The following is a 19547-nucleotide window of genomic DNA, read 5'->3' as shown; positions in this document are numbered from 1 at the left end:
ACAAAAACAAATAAAAGGCAAAAAACACTTCTCCCCAGCTCCTATAACAAAGAGAACTATAATAAGAGAGGTTATATCATTTCCAGGCTATTCATTGATTATTTCCAACTTTGGATCCCACATTTAAAAGGTTAACAATTTTCTGAGTACAGGTAAAATTAAAACAAATGAGTTTTAAATTGTGAAACACAGAAATCCAAATTGTCATTTGAGTTTGAGTTTAGAATGTGATTAAACAGAGTTGAAAAATTCAAGCTTCCACAAAGGTCAAGAGGTCATGTGAGCAAAGAGGACGTAGTGACAAACTGAAGAACGTATATCCCTTACCAGTGGTTGCAGATAGAATTTACTATGACTTAATATCCATTCAGAGATTATGACGGAATTGGTCATAAGTGAAAATCAAGACATGTCATAATTAAAATACCAAAGGTTAAAGACAAAGAGAGAATCTTCAAAGCAGCAAGAGAAGGGCAGTTAGTTACCTACAACAGAGCACCTATATGACTCTCAGCTGATTTCTCAACAGAAACTTTGAAGGCCAGAAGGAAGTGGCAAGAAATATTCAAACTAATGAATAGCAAGAACCTACAACCAAGATTACTCTACCCAGCAAAGCTCTCATTTAGAATTGAAGATCAGATAAAGAGCTTTGCAGACAAGAAAAAGGTAAAGGAGTTCACCATCACCAAACCAGTATTTGTTGAAGGGTATTCTTGAAGAAGAAGAAGAAGAAGAAGAAGAAGAAGAAGAAGAAGAAGAAGAAGAAGAAGAAGAAGAAGGAGGAGGAGGAGGAGGAGGAGGAGGAGGAGGAGGAGGAGGAGGAGGAGGAGGAGGAGGAGGAGAAAATTATGAACAATAAAATGGCAATGAATACATATCTATAGCAATTGAATCTAAAAATCAAAATAAATGAACAAGAAATCTAATGAACAAAATAAACTGATGATAAAATAGAATCAGAGGCAAGGAAACATGGAACAGACTGACAAATCTCAGAGGGAAGGGAGTTGGGGGATCAGGAAGAGATTAACCAAAGATCTTATATGCAAACTAGAGGCCCGGTGCATGAAAATTCATGCACTGAAAGGGGGGGGGGGGGTAACTCAGCCTGGCCTACCCCCTCTCACAGTCTGGGAGCCCTCAGGAGCAGGAGGTGACCCCGGCGATCAGGGGAAGGTGACGCCCCATCACACCTCTGCTGCTGCCACTGCCAGCAGCACAAGCCTCGGCCGGCCCAGGTTACCTGAGCCTCGGTCAGCCCTGGGTGGTTGGGCAGCTGCCATCTGAGGCTTGCCTGTGCCTCGGGCCAGCCTGGGTGACTGGGGTGCTGAGGGGACTGGGGGACTCCAGAGGTAGGCATGTGGAGTGGCCACTGGCCTGCTGCCCTGGCGGTGCTGAGGGGACTGGGTGCTGCCATTTTGTGGCTGTGGGAGGCGCCATCTTTGAGGGTGTGGCAGTCAATATTCATATTCCCTCCTTACTGGCTGTGGGCACTGCAATCTTTGTGATGGTGTGAGGGTCAATTAGCATATTCCCTCTTTATTATATAAAACACACATTACCTATGGACACAAACAATGGGGTGGTGAAGGCCTGGGGCAGGCGGGAACCAGGTGGAGGGGGGCAATGGGGAGAAAAAAGGGGGACATCTGTAATACTCTCAACAATAAAGATTAAAAAAGACTAAAATGCCACAGGTAACAAAACAAAAAAACATTACTATGCAGCAAAGAATTACGTTAGTCTATGTCCACTGAGAAAGAAAGAAAAAAAATAGCTAAAAGCGTATAATGTTGGATTTGAAAAAAAAAGTAATTTCATGCTCAATGTATTTCAAAACTTTGACAATTTTTTTTTTATTTTTATTTTTTAGGTTTTGGATTAAAAACCACATTCTTGACCTCAAACTTACTTTTTCCTTTTGGAAAAGAGGAAGACGAAAGAAAAACCCTGTTGCCTAAACCTTCTCTCTTCTTCAAGGCCTATCATTACCTGGACCATCTTAAGTCTTTCAGATGATTCACCATTCTCCTCTGTGTAAATTAGACACTCACCTTTCTGTTCATTAAAAAGAGATGGAGGCACAGTTATTCCAAAAGGAAGGGGGTGTGGTCTTCTCCTCAGTCTGGATTCGAAGAGTGGTTGTTTCAGAGAAGGTGAGAAATTGTGGCCCATGAACAGGTGGTAGAAGTCCTTTCTCCTTCAGGACAATGAGATAGCAAAGGAGCTGCAGCACTACAGGAGGGCCCACTTCAGTGAAACCGCCCTGTCTTGTCCCTCCAAGTTATATAGTGGTGCCTGAATTGGCAGGGGGGGGGTCGGGGGGGGGCACTAAGATATTGATGGAAACAGCTTCTGGGAAAGAAAAGACCTTCATCTGCTATAGCATTAGCCTAAGGTCAAGGTGTGAAGAAGCACAGGGTGATGAAAATAGCAATGACGATTGTGGCCTGTTCTGTGGGTTCACAGACCCACAGCGTCAGCGCTCCAGTGGCGGAAGGAGGAGGTGTGGGAGGCCGGGTCCCACTGGGCAGGTGTGTCTGAGGTGGGTTGACCCCCAACCGGCGGGACTGGGGTCCCCGTGCCCCCCGCCTCCTCTCTGCCCCGCAGCCCAGGCTGCACTGCCCAGAGCAGAGATGAACTTTGAGGACGTGGCCATTGCCTTCTCTCAGGAGGAGTGGGGGCTCCTTGATGAGGCTCAGAGACTTCTGTACTGTGATGTGATGCTGGAAGTGTTTGCACTGGTCTCATCTGCAGAGAGGAAGGGAGAGTTAGAAACATCAATGAGGGGGAAACCAAGATGGCGGCATAGGCTAAACACCTAACCTACAGCCTGGCAAACAATTTCAAAAATACAACTAAAAGTCAAAACGGACATCATCCAGAACCATAGGAAAGCTGGCTGACTGAAACGCCCACAACTAGAAGGAAAGAGAAAACTACAAGGAAAATCAGAGGAGCCATAAAAGCCTGAGGTATGGAGACACGGGCGGAGACACGAGCACTCGCGCATGCGGGGAGGACAGAGCCGGAGAGGACGGGGTGGCTGACGGCCTGGCCGGCACTCTCTAGCGGGAAGGAGATAAAAGCTCCAGATTGCGCTGAACCCCAGCTCCGACTGCACTGAACCCCAGTTCCAGGTGAAACCCTGGGAAGCCAGGCTCATGCTGGGGGAATCTGGGCTGTGGGGCGGAAACACAGAGGAGCGGTGAAAGGCAGAGCTCCGGAGGCGCGCACGTGAATGCGCGCAGAGGACGGACTTTTGCCTGTGCCGCTGAATTGCCCTGGTGGGGAGGAGACAGGGGCTCCGGACCGTGCTGAACCCCAGTTCTGACTGCACTGAACCCCAGTTCTGGGCAAGACCCTGGGAAGCCAGGCTTATACTGGGGGAATCTGGGCTGTAAGGCGGAAATGCAGAGAAGCGGCGAAGGGCAGAGCACTGGAGGCGCGCACGGGAATGCGCGCAGAGGATGGTCTGTTGACTGTGCTGCTGAATTGCCCTGGTGGGAAGGAGACAAAAGCGCCAGACTGCTCTGAGCCCCAGTTCCGACTACACTGAAACCCAGTTCCGGGCGAGAATCTGGGAATCCAGATTCATTGGGGGAGAGACTAGACTGTTTGGCGGCGGGCGAAACTCCAGGGCGCTTTTCTCTCAGAGGTATTTGCAGGGAGTACAGAGGGACACTGAGACACAGGAACCTCATAGGCAGGGCTGACAGGAAGCCAAGGCTGTAGGCTCCGCCCTGTAACTCCGCCCCATCCAAGCTGAGCACAGAGGCTTTTACAATTTTGCAAGTCTAGTTGAATAAGGCTGTCTCCCAGCATAGACACAGCTGATCCTCACAGCCAATTGGACTGGAGGTCAAATCCTCCCAGTGTACCAACAGCAATCAAGGCTTTAACAACACCAAGACTTTGCACTCAGCCCACAAAGGGGGGTATCAAGAGCGACCACCTAGGGAGATTGGGGAAGCTGAGCTATAGGGAGGCAGCCAAATGGTGAAGACACCGAAGCAGGTCACGAATAGAAAGGATGAAGGAAAGTAAACTAATGGACGACACAGTGTTCAGAACCACATTTATAAGGTTACTTAAGAATCTTCTGGAGGACCAAGATGGTGGCATAGGGCAGATGCCTGATTGTTGCCTACCACAACAATTTTGAAACTACAACTGGAAAACAGAGCAGACACCATCCAGAACAATGGCCGGAGGAATTGCTGAGAACGAATTGACCAATGGGAGTTGGGATCGGGAAGACGGGGCCCCGCTGTGTCCCGGATCCAGGTGCGCTCGCCCAGTGACTGGTCACCACTGCAGACCCGAGTACCACCGCAGTGACCTCGGACCAGCCCGCCGCCGTGCACCGGGTGCACTGGAGCTTCGCCGAGCCCGCCACCCAGTGAGTTCTGCGGCAGCCGCCCCGGAGCTTTGAGAAAATAGCCGAAGGAATTGCTGAGAGGGAATTGACCGACAGGAATTGGGATTAAGAAGATGAAGCCCCGCTGGGTCCTGGGTCCGGGTGAGGCCGCGCCCCTGGGTCCGGGTGAGGCCACGCGCCACTGGGTCTGGGTGTAGCTGGATCCTGGGTCCGGGTTAGGCCGTGCGCCCCTGGATCCGGGTGAGGCTGGGTCCCGGGTCTGGGTGAGGTCGCGCCCCTGGGTCCGGGAGAGGCCATGCGCCCCTGGGTCCGGGTGAGGCCACGTGCCCCTGGGTCTGGGTGTAGCTGAATCTTGGGTCCGGGTGAGGCCGTGCGCCCCTGGATTCAGGTGAGGTTGGGTCCCGGGTCCGGGTGAGGCCGCGCGCCCCTGGGTCCGGGTGAAGCCAGATCCCGGGTCCGGGTGAGGCCGTGCGCCCCTGGATCCGGGTGAGTCTGGGTCCTGGGTCCGGGTGAAGCTGGATCCCGGGTCCGGGTGAGGCCGTGCGCCTCTGAGTCCGGGTGAAGCCGCGCCCCTGGGTCCAGGCGAGACCAAACCAGAGGGAATCGGACCTGCATTACCACCATTTGTCCACCATCCAGAGCTGAAAAGTCAGTGCCGACATGTACACATAAGGAACTGGTGGACATTGAAATTGGGTCTCAAAAGAACTGTTGGTCCAGAAAGAAACTTACTACAGACTGATTCATTTGCCTGTCAGCATAACTATTATTGCTCGTCTCACATTCGGTTCTTATAAGCATATTTCTAGTAACATATGATCTCACTCATCTAGGGGAAATGATGAACAACATAGACTGATGAACAAGAACAGACCCAGAAACAAGGAGGCATCGATCGGACTGTCGGGCCTCAGAGGGAGGGTAAGGGAGGGTGGGGGTAGGGGGGAGAGATCAACCAAAGGACTTGTGTACATGCATACAAGCCTAACCAATGGTTAAGGACAATAGGGGGGTGGGGGCATCCGTGGGGAGGGGTGTGGGATGGGAATGGGGGGATGAGGACAAATATGTGACACCTTAATCAATAAAGAAATTTAAAAAAAAATAGCAATGACAACAACAATGCTGGCTGAGTTCTCATGAACGATCCACAAATCTACGTCTGCCTTGCTTTGGCTTTCCCTTCCGTCTTCACTGAACCCAGAGTGTGAAGTGCCTAGTCCTCTGGTTGACCAAGTGGCGCAGTCAGAACAGTGTGTCCCACGTGAAGGCCACCTGGAGCATCTGAGCAGAGTGATGTGTTGACTTGGCTCTGGAACTGGACAGCCCTTGACGTGTGTGACCCTGCTTGTCCACTCACTCAGGCCGGGGAAGTCGTATGTGGGGCTAGAAGCGTGACACGATACTGAGGCCAGTTTCAGGAAGAAGCAGTCCTTTAGATCTGTACGAAAATTAGTCTTCACAAAAAAAGGTGAAGAAAGAATATGACATGAAATGACCCTGATAAGGCATCGAGGTGCAGCTATTGACGTCTGCCAGCCACCAGTAATTTAAGCAGAGGTAATAGCATGTGCTAGGGCCTGGAAAAGTGAAAGAATGTGAACATTTAAAAAAAAATACAAAATACAGCCCTGACCGGTTTGGCTCAGTGGATAGAGCATCGGACTGAGGGGTCCCGGGTTTGATTCCAGTCAAGGGCATGTACTTTGGTTGCGGGCACATCCCCAATGGGAGGTGTGCAGGAGGCAGCTGATCAATGTTTCTCTCCCATCAATGTTTCTGACTCTATCCCTCTCCCTTCCTCTCTGTAAAAAATCAATAAAATATATTTTTAAAAATGCAAAATACAGTATGAAAAAGGAGGAAAAGAGATAAACAGGATAATGTATTTTGACACTTAAATTGCCAAGGGTCATTCTAAGGAACTTAATTTTGATTTGGAGATAATAGAATTTTTAAAAATTAAGCAATGACACTTATAAATAGATTCTAGAAGGAAACAATTCTGACAGTAATGTGAAAATTGGATTGAAAGAGAAGGTAGAGATTAGACTGGAGGTAAAGTAATTGCTAAGAAGCTAGCATACAGTAAATGTCTGGTTAAAAGATAATAAGGGATTACAATCTTCAGTAAAATTGCAATGGGATAAAAGGATACACATTGAAGAGATATTTATGTGTAATTCTGGTAAATCTTATTTGCGGGTAAAAACTTGGAACAAGTTGAATATGAGGCCCCCGTTTCTGGTTTGAATGTCTTATAAGAGTTGAGAACAGGCTTTCAAATCTCAAATTTATCTACAAGGTTAGATGTGGATGGAGGAAAAAAATAAATCAGCAAATGAAGAATCAGAACCTTGTTATTCTGAGATCCAGGCCGAAGAGGCAGCTTTTCCAGAAGTTCTTTTCAGGGAAACAGCATTCGTCTGAGACAGCAAACCCAACTGCTAAGCTGCTGAGCTGAGATTCACCTCCCCGCTGACGCCGTCAGGGAGGTGCCCTTCACTTCCAGTAAGAGGAACTTCACTCTCTTGCTGAGCTTCTTAGTCAGCTGAGTAACATTAAATAATTAACTCACTTATGCTCAATTTATTTTCCTCATTTAAAAAATACAGTGGTTGAAACAGGGCCCTTCACCTCTAATATCATGGCTCTGATAACTTATATGGGACAACTTTGTATTGTTATATAACTTTGTTCCTGCAAAGGTAGGTTGCTCTACTCGGTAGCATTTCCTCTTGAAAGACATGGCAGGACTAGCATGAAGTGGGCATAGAAAAGAACCAGGATTCAAGAAAAATTAAAAGTGATAACACACTGGAGAGATAGGAAAAGTACTCTATTTATGGAAGTCCCTTGCAAGAGAGTGAAGTTCCTCTTACTGGAAGTGAAGGGCACCTCCCTGACTGCGTCAGCGGGGAGGTGAATCTCAGCTCAGCCGCTTAGCAGTTGGATTTGCTGTCTCAGACGTCTGCCGTCTCCCTGAGAAGAACTTCTGGAAAAGCTGCCTCTTCCGCCTGGATCTCAGAATAGCAAGCACCGCCAGACTGGCAGCCCGAGACAGCCAGCTTCTAGCAAACAGCTCTCGGCCCATACAGCACGGACAAGTGAGTGAGCCAGGGTTTGGGGGATGGTTTGTAATTAGCGTTTATGTGGCCATGGCTACCTGGTAGCAAAGTTTATGCTTTTAAAATAGCGTTTAGACTTTTGGAATAATTTGTACTAGAGATAAAGGCTTGACAAAAATAATCTATTCATATGTTTCCCCAATCTCTCCTCTCTCTCTCTCTCTCTCTCTCTCTCTCTCTCTCTCTCTCTCTCTCTCTCTCTCTTTCTCTCTCTCTCTCTCTCTCTCTCTCACACACACACACACACACACACACACATCTGCTTGGCTCCTGAAATAATTATTTTGGAGATGTGAAATAATAGTTATACATTAAAAACTTCAAAATACAAAATTAGAGAGAACTCTATATCTTATAGGCCGGCTTTTTAAAAAATGTCAACCCATTACTCTCTGTCTCTCAAGGAGATGACTTTGAAACATAGGCTGCCATCCCTGTATTTTATCCTCACCTCTGTCAAATGATATGAGATGATTATAATCATCTTAGCATAATGCAAATAGCACATTTTTTGTTGTCGTTTAACTTGAGGTCTGCTTTCTATGCCTGGAAGTAGACGGTCAGCACATAAGAACACTCGTGGCAACGTCCTGAATAGAGAGAAGCTGTGGAGTATAATAGTGGTTGAATGAACAGAGCCTGTTAGTATCTAAGCCCTGCCACATATTGGCTGTGTTACTTTACGACAGTTTTTAACATCTCTGTTACTTTAAGGAAATTGCCTCATCTGTAAATTAGTGAAACATTTAAGCTCCTGTTTGGTGATGCTATTGAGTTTAAATTAAATCATAAAATTTAAGAGCTCAGGAATAGGCCTACCATAGAGTAAAGACATAATAAATATTAGGTATTATTTTTCCTATTATTATCATTAAAATGAATTCATACTTCTTTCACTGAAGTCTTAACTTGTCATTTCATGCTCAAATTTTTAGAATTGAATCTGTGACTGGTTATCCCTAGTAGTCAAACTTAACTAAACATTTTGGTAGGTCAGGGTGACGCTTGTGAAAACTCAAACTGGTGGCTTCATAAACCACCGAATCTTACTTTCTCTGCACAGATTCCAACAGCCAGAAGAATCATTTCAGAGTCCAAACTACCTCCAGGGATGTCTCAAACTGCAGTGAGGTAGAATGAACTTTGAATGGCAACATGCCAAGAGGGAAGGAGTTACGTGATTTCTGAGGAACCTCTGTCACATTTTTATATTAATGTTGCATTTTCATTTTAGATTGTCTTATCATTGTATTCTATTTTTAATTGTCTTCCTTTATATTATCGAAGCTAAACCCAGGGAGTGGGCAGGGATCTTGAATCCGGTGTGTTTACTATGACCAGTCTGTATTATTATTATTTTTTTTTTACTCAGAAGGAGACATGGATGATGACCTAAGCCTGACAAGTGTAGGAGGGTCCCAGTCTTCAGGTAAGAAGCACGTCTGTGACAGGCTCCAGATGTGGTTTGTGACGTCAGCACATTTATATTTTGCCAGTCCCTGCCTTCCACTCCGAATCCTTATCCACCTGAAAATTTACTGTCTCTATGCTTTTCATCTCTTCTATCTAGGTCAAATTACTTTCAGTTACCCCAGGTAAACAGTACACACTGTGTGAATAAAAGATAACTGGTCTTTGTACTATTTAACAGCTTTATTTAGATAAACTGACATACATGAAAATGTACATCTTTAAAGTGTACAATTTATAAATGTTGACATATATGACACATCCATGAATCCACAAATATGGTCAAGATAATGAACATATCCATCAACACTAAGAGTTTCCCCATACACCATTGTAATCTTTTTTTTTTTACTGCCACTTTCAGCATACCCTCCTTGACAGCCACAAATCAATTCTGTGTCACTATAACAGATTTGCATTTTCTGAAATGTTTACATAGATGGAATCATACAGCATGTACTCATTTTGGTTCAGCTTTTACTATCCAGCATAATTATTTTAATATTGATCCATGCTTTGTAGGTCTCAATAGTTCATTCCTTCCTTTATTTTTCTGACTAGTATTCACTCATATAGCTGTACCATAATCTATTTATGCCATTAATGAACATTTGGATTGTTTTCAGTTTGGGGTTATAAATAAACTGTTATAGAAAGTTGTGTACCAGTCCTTGTATGCATATAGGCTTCCATTTTGGGGGGAAACACCCATGAGTAGAATGGATGAATCATAGAGTAAGTGTATATTTGTTTTTTTAAAGACACTTTTATACTGCTTCCCAAAATGTCCATACCATTTTACATTTCTACCAAAAATGGATGGGATTTCCAGTTCTTTCATATTTTCCTGAATACTCAGTGTGGTCAGCCACTTTAACTTTAGTCATTTTAATAGATTTGTAGTGATTTCAACATTTGGTTTAGTTTGCCTTTTTTAATGACTAGTGATGATGAACATATTTTATGTTCAATTTGCCATCTGTATGTCTTAGTTCATGAAGTGTCTGTTGAACTCTTGCTCTGTTTTGTTTTTACAATATATTGTTTGTTTCCTTATTAAGTATTGAGAGTTCTTTATATATTCTTGACACAAATCCTTTATCAGACATTTGCTTCACAAATATTTTCTCTAAATCTCTGGTTCGTCTTTTTATTTTCGTTAATACTATCTTCTGAAAAGCATATATTCTTAGTTTTTAGGAAGTCCAACTTGTTACTTTTTATAGATTATGCTTTTTGGATTTGATTGAGGAAATCTTTGTTTTACAATATTATAGTTTTAGGCATTACATTCACTCCTATGGCCCATTTGGAATTAATTTTTGTATATGGAATGTGATATGTTCATTTTGTATATGGATATCCAATTATTCAGGAACCATTTATTAAAATGACTATCCTTTTTTGTGTCTGACAAAAATCTGGTGTGGGCCTATCCTAGATCATTTGTCTATTTTTACAACAATATCATGCTGTATTGACAACTGTAGCTTTATAATAAGTCTTTAAATCAGGTAATGTTTATTCTTCAACTTAGTTTTCAGTTCTAGCTATTCTAGTTTTATGCATTTTTATATAAACTTTATAAATTTTTACAAAAGAAAATAGAATGTTCAGAATTTTGTTTGGGGTTGTGATGAATCTATAGATTAATTTGAGTAGAATTGACATTTTCACAATATTGTGTCTTTGAACTTATGGAAACAGTATTTCCCTCCATTTATTTATGCTTGCAATTTTTTCAGCAATGTTTTATAATCTTCACTGTACAAAGCTTATGTGTCTTTTGTCAGATTTATCTATGAGTATTTAATATTTTATGCCACTGTAAATGGTATATTATATTTTAATTTTCTATTGATAATTGATAGTATATAGTAATATGATTAGTTTATGTATATTTATCTAATTCCAACAACATTCTACATTCACTTATTAGTAATGAAGAACTGATTTTTTTCTGTAGGTTATGATACCTCTTCCAACTTTACTGTAAAGTCACAAGAACAACTAAAAAGGAATAAAATGAGACTTAGTACCTCTAAAATCATCACCATCATCACCTTCTTTCTGATTTTTTTAATAATTACATTGACCACAATTTTAACAGGTGAGTTTTCCATGTCCCAAATATGCTCATGTTAACTCTCCTATAAAAATTTCATCATATGTGTACCTTTCATACTAAGTTCAGAATTAAAGGTCATTTCAGACATATTTGTGTATACAGAACAAGCATATGTTTTCTCTTCTATAACATGAGAATAATAGCAATATTAAATATTGTGAGGATAAAAATAACTTAATGAAAATGAAATTTCCTTTGAAACCAGTATTATTTAGTCTTTATAAGGTAAATCACCACACAGCTTCCTTCATTAAGAAAGTATCATTTTGAAGAAATATTAAAAGACTAAGCAGTATATTTAGTGATTTAGTTAACAATGTGTCACAAGGTCCTTATCTCACTGTAGACTGATAGTAAGAAGTTTGTGGAAGATTATCTAGTTGTGGACTACTTTGCCCTGAACTATATATATAAATGGGAGTAATTTTTGTCCTAAGTTGTTTCTAGTTGAGCCCTGTGTCTATAAGGAAAACTGAGTTCAATATACAAAACGTAATCTTTCTTTCTGGTTATGAAGTAAATGATGGGGCCAGATTTGTAAGTCCTATTTATAATTCACAAACAAGCATATGGGTTATAAAGAATTGGGCAAGAGAAAAATTGTTGCTCTCCTAATAAGCACATTTTTACGCAAAATATAAGTTACTTTTAAACTGTAAAAGCAGCAGGTTACATCTCTCCTTTATTATAGTGAACTATGGATATATCTCCTATAAATAACTCAGAATATTTTGAGATGTTTGAAAATATGTGCATAAGTATATATGATATAGATGTACATATATAAATGTGTATATAATTTATACATGAATGTATGTATTATAAATATGCATTTAATATATACATGAAAAAGTAATACATTGAAACATATTCTATATACATGTATACATACATGTGCACATATGCATGTCTAAATATGTTTATATAGAATGTAGATTATTAATCAACCTCATTCTATGAACTAGGCATTAAGATATATATAAATATATGTATATGCATAATTATATATATATGTACATAGATGTATATATGTAAAATGCGGTGTACATATATATACACACATATTTATGTATGTATGTGTAAATATATAAGTACATATAATGTATGGGAATGAGTCTGATCACCTGTATATCACTTGAGAAGAGCACCAAGCCTAAAATATGAGCAATAACTACTACCTGAGTAGCATTCATCAAGAATTTCTTTCAACCTAGCAGGAAAATAAATACATAAAATTGGGAGTTGTTCTCTCTTAGGGAACAATGTAAAGCATGAATAATGAAGTGTTTCAGATTGAAGAATCAAAACAATTCTGGTGGATTTCATTCACAAGGATAATTGTTTTAAATTCAGGGCTTTTTACCCCCTAACTACTTAATATGTTTTAAAATCTTTTTTTTTTTTTTTTTTTGGTAGAAAAACACAAATCTTTCACTGAACACAAATCATGCCTGGATGGCTGGATTGGTTACCTAGGAAAGTGCTTCTATTTTTCTGAAAACACAACCACCTGGGCAGCAAGCCAGAACTTCTGTGTCTCTCATGCAGCAACTCTTGCTGTGTTCAACACCACAAAAGAACTGGTAAGGCAATGCTTCTGAACTGCAATTATCTTTCCAAGATGAGAGCTAGTCTGAAGAGTGCTACTGGAAGCGGGAATGGTCCAGAAAAGACCTTCTTACCCAGCATAAGGGAGGCCCTATATTCCACATCAACTCAGGCCAAAGAAGCAGCTCACATCAGGGCCACCTATCTATTTGGATCACCCACCTGTTTTTGTTCACCTGTCTATTTTATACCAAATGAAAGTTGCCTTTTGTGGAACTATATTTAAAAATAGTAAGTAAAGAGTCATAACAAACTATTTGTCAAAAATACTGGAAAGAATTATAAAATGAGTAATATAATTAAGAGTATCTGGGAACATTAGGGCACAGAATGGGTAAATGAAGAAACTTAAAAGCATGCAATACAAACTGCCCCCAGACCAGAAATAATAGAGATGTAGAATGTCAAGTGGTAAGAGACAGAGAAGTTAAGATCTTAAGGAGCATGGGGATATATTTAACACTTGTGGAACGCCTATTCTATGAAGAACAGACAGAAGAGAGATTGACCCAAGATGAAATCAATTTTGAAGAACACTCTGATGAAGATTTTTAAATGAATATATGAGGGCAGCTGAAAAATATAAATGAAATTATACGTTTCATTCATTAGAATAGAAAATTATGAAAGTAAAGCAGGAAATATGGGAAAGTATCAGGTTGGTATAAAAATAGAACAAAGAAAATAAATAGTTTAACTAAAAAGCATAAGAGAAAATATAGAAAAAGAGCACAAGAAAATAATCAGTGAGGATTCACAAAGGCAAAACTTTTCTCTGAATAGACAGGACTGATCACAGAAAAAGAGACAAGATATGTCCTGGCTAATACAAACAACTGAGATTTAAAATAATATAATATTATAAATAATTTTATGCTAATAAATGTTAAAACTTTAAAGAAACAAATAATGTCTAAACAATTATTTAAACAATTGTTTAGACAACCTAAAATTGGGATATGTATAGATATGTATAAAAAATTAACTGGTAAACATGAAAGAGTAAAAAAAAGTTCAAGTAAACTAAAGTATTCAAATAAAGACATAGAAAAAGTATCAATCCAAATAGAATTTTCCTCCTAGTGTTATTGCATAAAAATTAGAAATAAATATCTCATTTTGTAATGAAAGAAAAAAAATAAAAAGCATCAATCCAAAAGAATTCAGAAAAGATTAAAAAAAGAAGAAGAAAATGGTCAGAAAACACAAAATTGATATATTCAAATATAACAGCAATTGTGATAAAAATGTAAAAGTTTTTAATTTATCTCTTAAAAGACAAATATGTCAGGTGGGTTTTAATAAAATAACAGAGTCCAGTTGGTGCTACTTACACAGACATAGCTAAGCATGTAGAGACACATGCGTGTGCATGAGTATACACACAAACACGAAAGAGATAAAGTGAGAGGAAAAGATATGAAAAGCAACTATTGACCAAACCCAAACCCAAATAAAACAAAAAAATTTGGTTAGTGGTAATATTGTCAGAAAATATAATGTATCAAAGTAAATTATGAACCTATATAAAAACTGAACAAACCAATAAATATTCAATATATTTTATGACTAACCAAAATTATCCCATCGTAAAAGGCACCAAAGCTAGGATGATTTACTGCCAAATTTGACCAAGACTTCACAAAACAGATAATTTTTTTCTTATATAAAATTCTTTTAGAAAAGAGAGAAATCTACCCAATGCAATTTATTATAGAAGTTGTTACAGAAGTAACATAACCCAAAACTAACCCATGAGACAAATAAGGACAATGTCGCCTCTAAGATTATTTCCAAATCTGGAAGCCTATATTTCTATAAAGAGTATAATGAGCCCTAACCAGTTTGTCTCAATGGATAGAGCATCAGCCTGCAGACTGAAGCGTTCCAGGTTCAATTCTGGTCAAGGGCATGTACCTTGGTTGCCAGTACATCCCCAGTATTGGGTGTGCAGGAGGCAGCTGATGGATGTTTCTCTCTCACTGATGTTCCTAATTCTCTACCCCTCTCCCTTCCTCCCTGTAAAAAATCAATAAAATATTTTTAAAAGAGTATAATGAATTAGATGAAAGAAAATCCAACAGAAAAAGGCATTTTCTGTTTACTCTGTAAATATTCTTTATCAAAGGATTTCCTGAAGCGATATTCTGAACATTCTCAATATTGGATTGGACTGAGCCAAAAACCAGGGCAGACCTGGAAGTGGGTAGATGGAACCACCTACAGTGATTGGTAAGTCCTGAGTATATAACTTACACACCTAAAGCTGGGATTCTGAGCCTTTCCCACTATGGAGAAATCTGGGTTATAATCTTTCTTTGGGGTTTAGAATAAAATGAACCTAGAGAAAATGTGGTAATACAAACTATTATACAAGTTATTTAATAGCTATAATATTGTAAACACAATGCTTCATAATCATATCATTTGACACTTACAAAAACTCTGGGAAGTGAGTATATTTATCTCCATTTTAGATTTTAAAAATTGATGTTCAACAATGTTGAATAAAAAGAATATCTTGCAACACATACTTAAAATGTATTTGACAATAAACCCTGCACTTTATCATACAGGTAACATTTTAGGCCAGGCAAGGCATGTGAATTCAGTTTGCTTCATATTTAAATACTATGGTATTGGGGTTAGAGTAAAAACACACATCAGAGGAAATTATTTTCTCTAAGTCTTCCAATAAATATTCACTCATTCTATATCCTTTTTCTTCTTTGGCATTTTGTTTCAGGTTTAAGATCATTGGATTTGGAGAATGTGCCTATCTACACAAAATTGGGATTAGTAGTTCCAGTAGCCATTTGGTTAGAAAATGGATTTGTAGCAAACCAGACACATGTATTCCAAGAAGTTAAGATATCATAGACCTAAGATCTTTTACATAAAATATAACTTTTATTCTCCTCGTAAGAAATATGTTATATTAATATAAAAGTACATAAAATTCATGTTTAGAAATTTTTATTGATGTTTCACTCCAAATCTCTAAATTAATTTGTTATAAATTTACTAGATTCTTGGCATTCAAGAAGTATACACCTCAGCATATATAAACATTCCCAAATTTTATAGAACAAAATTTCTGATATGTAACACATTAAAATATGAATGAACAATTTAAGTGACATTTTAAGATGTAATCATATGAATTCAGACTAATGGCATTTAAAATTACTTGTTTTATTTAAAAAAAACTGACATTTTTTCAGTCTCCCTACTTTTATTATCAATAACCATTGGTTGGTTTTATTTTAATTTTGCAATATTTGCATTACTTTGTGAGATTCATTCATGAATTCAGTGTAATTCAAACACAATAACAGTGTTTAGATTTGTTGATTTATTAGATTAAAAAATCTCTTTCACACACCAACCTCACAGAAAAAAAATAAAGCAATAATAAGATTTTACATTCAGACCATCATGTGAGGGGCCTTCAAGATTATGAGTAACCAGCCTTGAACTAGCTGTGTTCTGTTTATGAATGCCAGGAACCTATTGCATAATGGGCAAGTGAATAATAAACATTGGGTGGGCAGATGGGTGGGGGACTGGGTTTGAATTTTGCTGTTCCAAGTTTTTTTCTATTTGAGAAAACAAATTAGGTTCTGCAGACTGATGCTTCTTAGAGGATATTGTCTTTATGGTTACTCAACATTACCAATGTCTCTTTGTAAAACAATCCTTTTCTGAAAGTTCTGGTGAAATCTGTGATCTGCATCCCATGGATGCTTAATTTATCTTCATTGATAGAAGTTTGAATGATTGTAACAGAACACATATTGAAGATGGGACTAGTAAGAATTTGGGAACTTAGTAAAGTTTCTTATCTTTTGTTATAGATAAATATTATAACAGAGAAAATGTTTTTCAAACTAGTTTTCCATCTTTTTGCCCTCCCTCCTCACCCTCATTTTCACTTTCTTTTCCTCCCTGTACTTCCCCTTTTCCCTCATTCCTTATATTGATTTTTTTAAGAGAGGAAGGGAGAGGGATAAAGAGATAGAAACATCTATGAGAGAGAAACTTCATTGATCCACTGAAATTTAGTTAGAAATTTCCTTTCTAACTAAAATCAACCATTTCATGACTTTAGAAAACTCATGACTTTGTTCTTAAGGTCTTTATTTTGACTTTATTCTTAAGGTCTTTACTTTATCAGACTGTATAGTATTATTACTCCATTGTTCTCTTGTGTCAGGAATAAATAAAATTATTTTTATTGAAAACTAGAATGTGAAAAAAGGATGACAAGGAACTTAGTATTAAATCTACAATCAGTTTAGAAAATTAGAGACTGAATAGATGAACCTTCAACATTTAATTACCAAACAGAGTAAGAAGTGCAAAAATAAAAGAAGTGCATATAAGATATATGAAACGTTCAATGACAACACATGGAGAAAATGTCCAAAACTTGAGCAGGAGGGACCTAGCAAAATTCTTACAGAGAAAATATTTTTAAGCTGACAATTAAAGAAAGTAGGGGTTTTCCAGGGAGAAAATTCTCTGGAAGAACATTTGTGAGGGTATCAAGTGTTGCATAATTGAGAAATTATAATAGTCTGGAATCATGGGAACAGGAGGTATGGGAGGGGAAATAAGATTTGGGGTTGATGGAGGGAGGGTTAGATTTAGGGGAAATTATACTCCATGCTAAGGGAAGTTTATTCTTGATTCCATAGGTTATTGCTCTAAAGTTATTGAACACTTATACACAGGATAATATTACCTTCAATCATAAAATTTAGAATAATTCTCACAGCAATGTAAAATCTATCTGATGGACTAAGAAATGATTCAGAAGGTTGTCCAGAAGGTTGTCTAGATGAAGAAATAGGCATTTCAGAAGATAGAGATGAAGCAATACTCTGAAATATTAGATCTGCAAAACTTCTCATACTGAATATTGTCTAAGCTCAAATAGGAAAATATATTAATGCTTCTTTGCTCTTTCAAATTATAGTTTTAAAAATCATATCTTCATTGTATTAGCCCTCTTTAATAATAGAGCAACAATGTCAAGAATCTTTTGTTATGCCTCTTTGCTTTTATTGTAACTAATGCTATTTTATATTTAACTAGAGGCCATGGCAGCCCCCACTTTGTCTGGAAGATTGTCCAGAAGGTCGTTTGGCTGTCTGGCCTAATTAGCATATTATGCTTTTATTATTATAGATAACATAGATTTTAAAGTGTCTGTCTCAAATTTATTAATTAATACTAAAATAAAGTTGTTAGTTTAAAATCAATTGATGTTTTGGTGTGGTGTTGTTGTTTTTTTCAATAAAATCACAAATATACTCATATCTCTGTTGTGGGATAATAATAGATAATTATGCCTAGAAGTGCATATCTCTAAAATTCTGGAAAGACAACTTTAAGATTTAAAACTTTTTATACTTGAATAAAATTTTTGTTATACTTTTAAGTATTATTTATATACTAGAGGCCCTTAGCCTGGCCTGCACCCTCTCGCAGTCCAGGAGCCCTCAGGGGATGTCCAACTGACTGTTTAGGCCCCCTCCCTAAGCTGCAGTCAGACATTCTTAGCCCTGCCACGAGGGTAGGCCACGGAAGTGGGCCGCTGTGCTCACCAGCTGTCAGCCCGGCTTGTGGCTGAGGAGCGCTCCCCTTGTGGAAGTGCACTCATCACCAGGGGACAGCTCCTGAGTTGAGTGTCTGGCCCCTGGTGGTCAGTGTGCATCATAGCAACCAGTCATTCCACCGTTCAATCGATTTGCATATTACCCTTTTATTATATAGGATGTGCACTTAGTTTTAAGCGTAAACATATATATATATATATATATACACATATATATATATACACTAGAGGCCCGGTGCACAAAATTCGTGCATGGGGGGGGGGTGTCCCTCAGCCCAGCCTGTACCCTCTCCAATCTGGGACCCCTTGAGGGATGTCCGACTGCCCATTTAGGCCCGATCCGGGCCTAAACGGGCAGTCTGACATCCCTCTCACAATCCAGGACTGCTGGCTCCCAACAGCTTGCCTGCCTCTACCTGATTGCCCCTAACTGCTTCTGCCTGCCAGCCTGATCACCCCCTAACCACTCCACTGCCAGCCTGATTGATGCCTAACTGCTCCCCAGCCAGCCCGATTGCCCCTAACTGCTCTCCCCTGCCAGCCTGGTCACCCCTAACTGCCCTCTCCTGCCAGTCTGATCTCCCCCAACTGCCCTCCCCTGCTGGCCTGGTCACCCATAACTGCCCTCCCTGCTGGCCTGATTGCCCACAACTGCCCTCCTCTGCGAGCCTGGTCTCCTCCAACTGCCCTCCTCTGCCGGACCAGTCACCCCTAACTGCCCTCCCTGCTGGCCTGATCGCCCACAACTACCCTCCCCTGCAGGCCTGGTCCCCCCCAACTGCCCTCCCCTGCAGGCCTTGGTCCCCCCCAACTGCCCTCCCTTGCTGGCCTGGTCTTTCCCAACTGCCCTCCTCTGCCAGCCTGGTCACCCCAAACTGCCCACAACTGCCCGCCCCTGCCAGCGATCTTGTGGTGGCCATCTTGTGTCCACATGGGGTTAACCATCTTTGACCACATGGGGGCAGCCATCTTGTGTCTTGGAGTGATGGTCAATTTGCATATTACTCTTTTATTAGATAGGATGTATGCATATATACTAAGTATAAATAAAGTATGAAAGTATCATGTTAATTTTTATAGTGATTAGTAGAAAAGCCAAAGTATTCAAAACAATTGGGTATAAATGAGGAAAAAAGATATCAGGAACATAATCTTGTTATTTTGTGAGATTAAATATAGATACTTCATTTTACTTAAGAAATGCTT

At 39.6% G+C, this 19547-nt stretch overlaps 1 protein-coding gene across 1 annotated transcript; it reads left to right on the top strand.

The window, feature by feature from the left end:
* The first annotated feature begins 7416 nt into the window (after window positions 1-7416).
* LOC307100906 (C-type lectin domain family 2 member A-like) lies at window positions 7417-16246 on the top strand. The gene is made up of 6 exons (XM_079773544.1): window positions 7417-7491; window positions 8888-8941; window positions 10949-11092; window positions 12527-12693; window positions 14847-14950; window positions 15465-16246. Exons 2-6 carry the CDS (start codon window positions 8893-8895, stop codon window positions 15586-15588), a joined length of 588 nt encoding a protein of 195 aa, XP_079629670.1. The 5' UTR covers window positions 7417-7491; window positions 8888-8892; the 3' UTR covers window positions 15589-16246.
* Window positions 16247-19547: the final 3301 nt, after the last annotated feature.

The sequence above is a fragment of the Cnephaeus nilssonii genome (genome assembly GCF_951640355.1).
Source record: "Cnephaeus nilssonii genome assembly, chromosome: 6".
NCBI classification, from domain to species: Eukaryota; Metazoa; Chordata; class Mammalia; order Chiroptera; family Vespertilionidae; genus Cnephaeus; species Cnephaeus nilssonii.
This window is presented reverse-complemented; position numbering and strand designations above follow the sequence as displayed.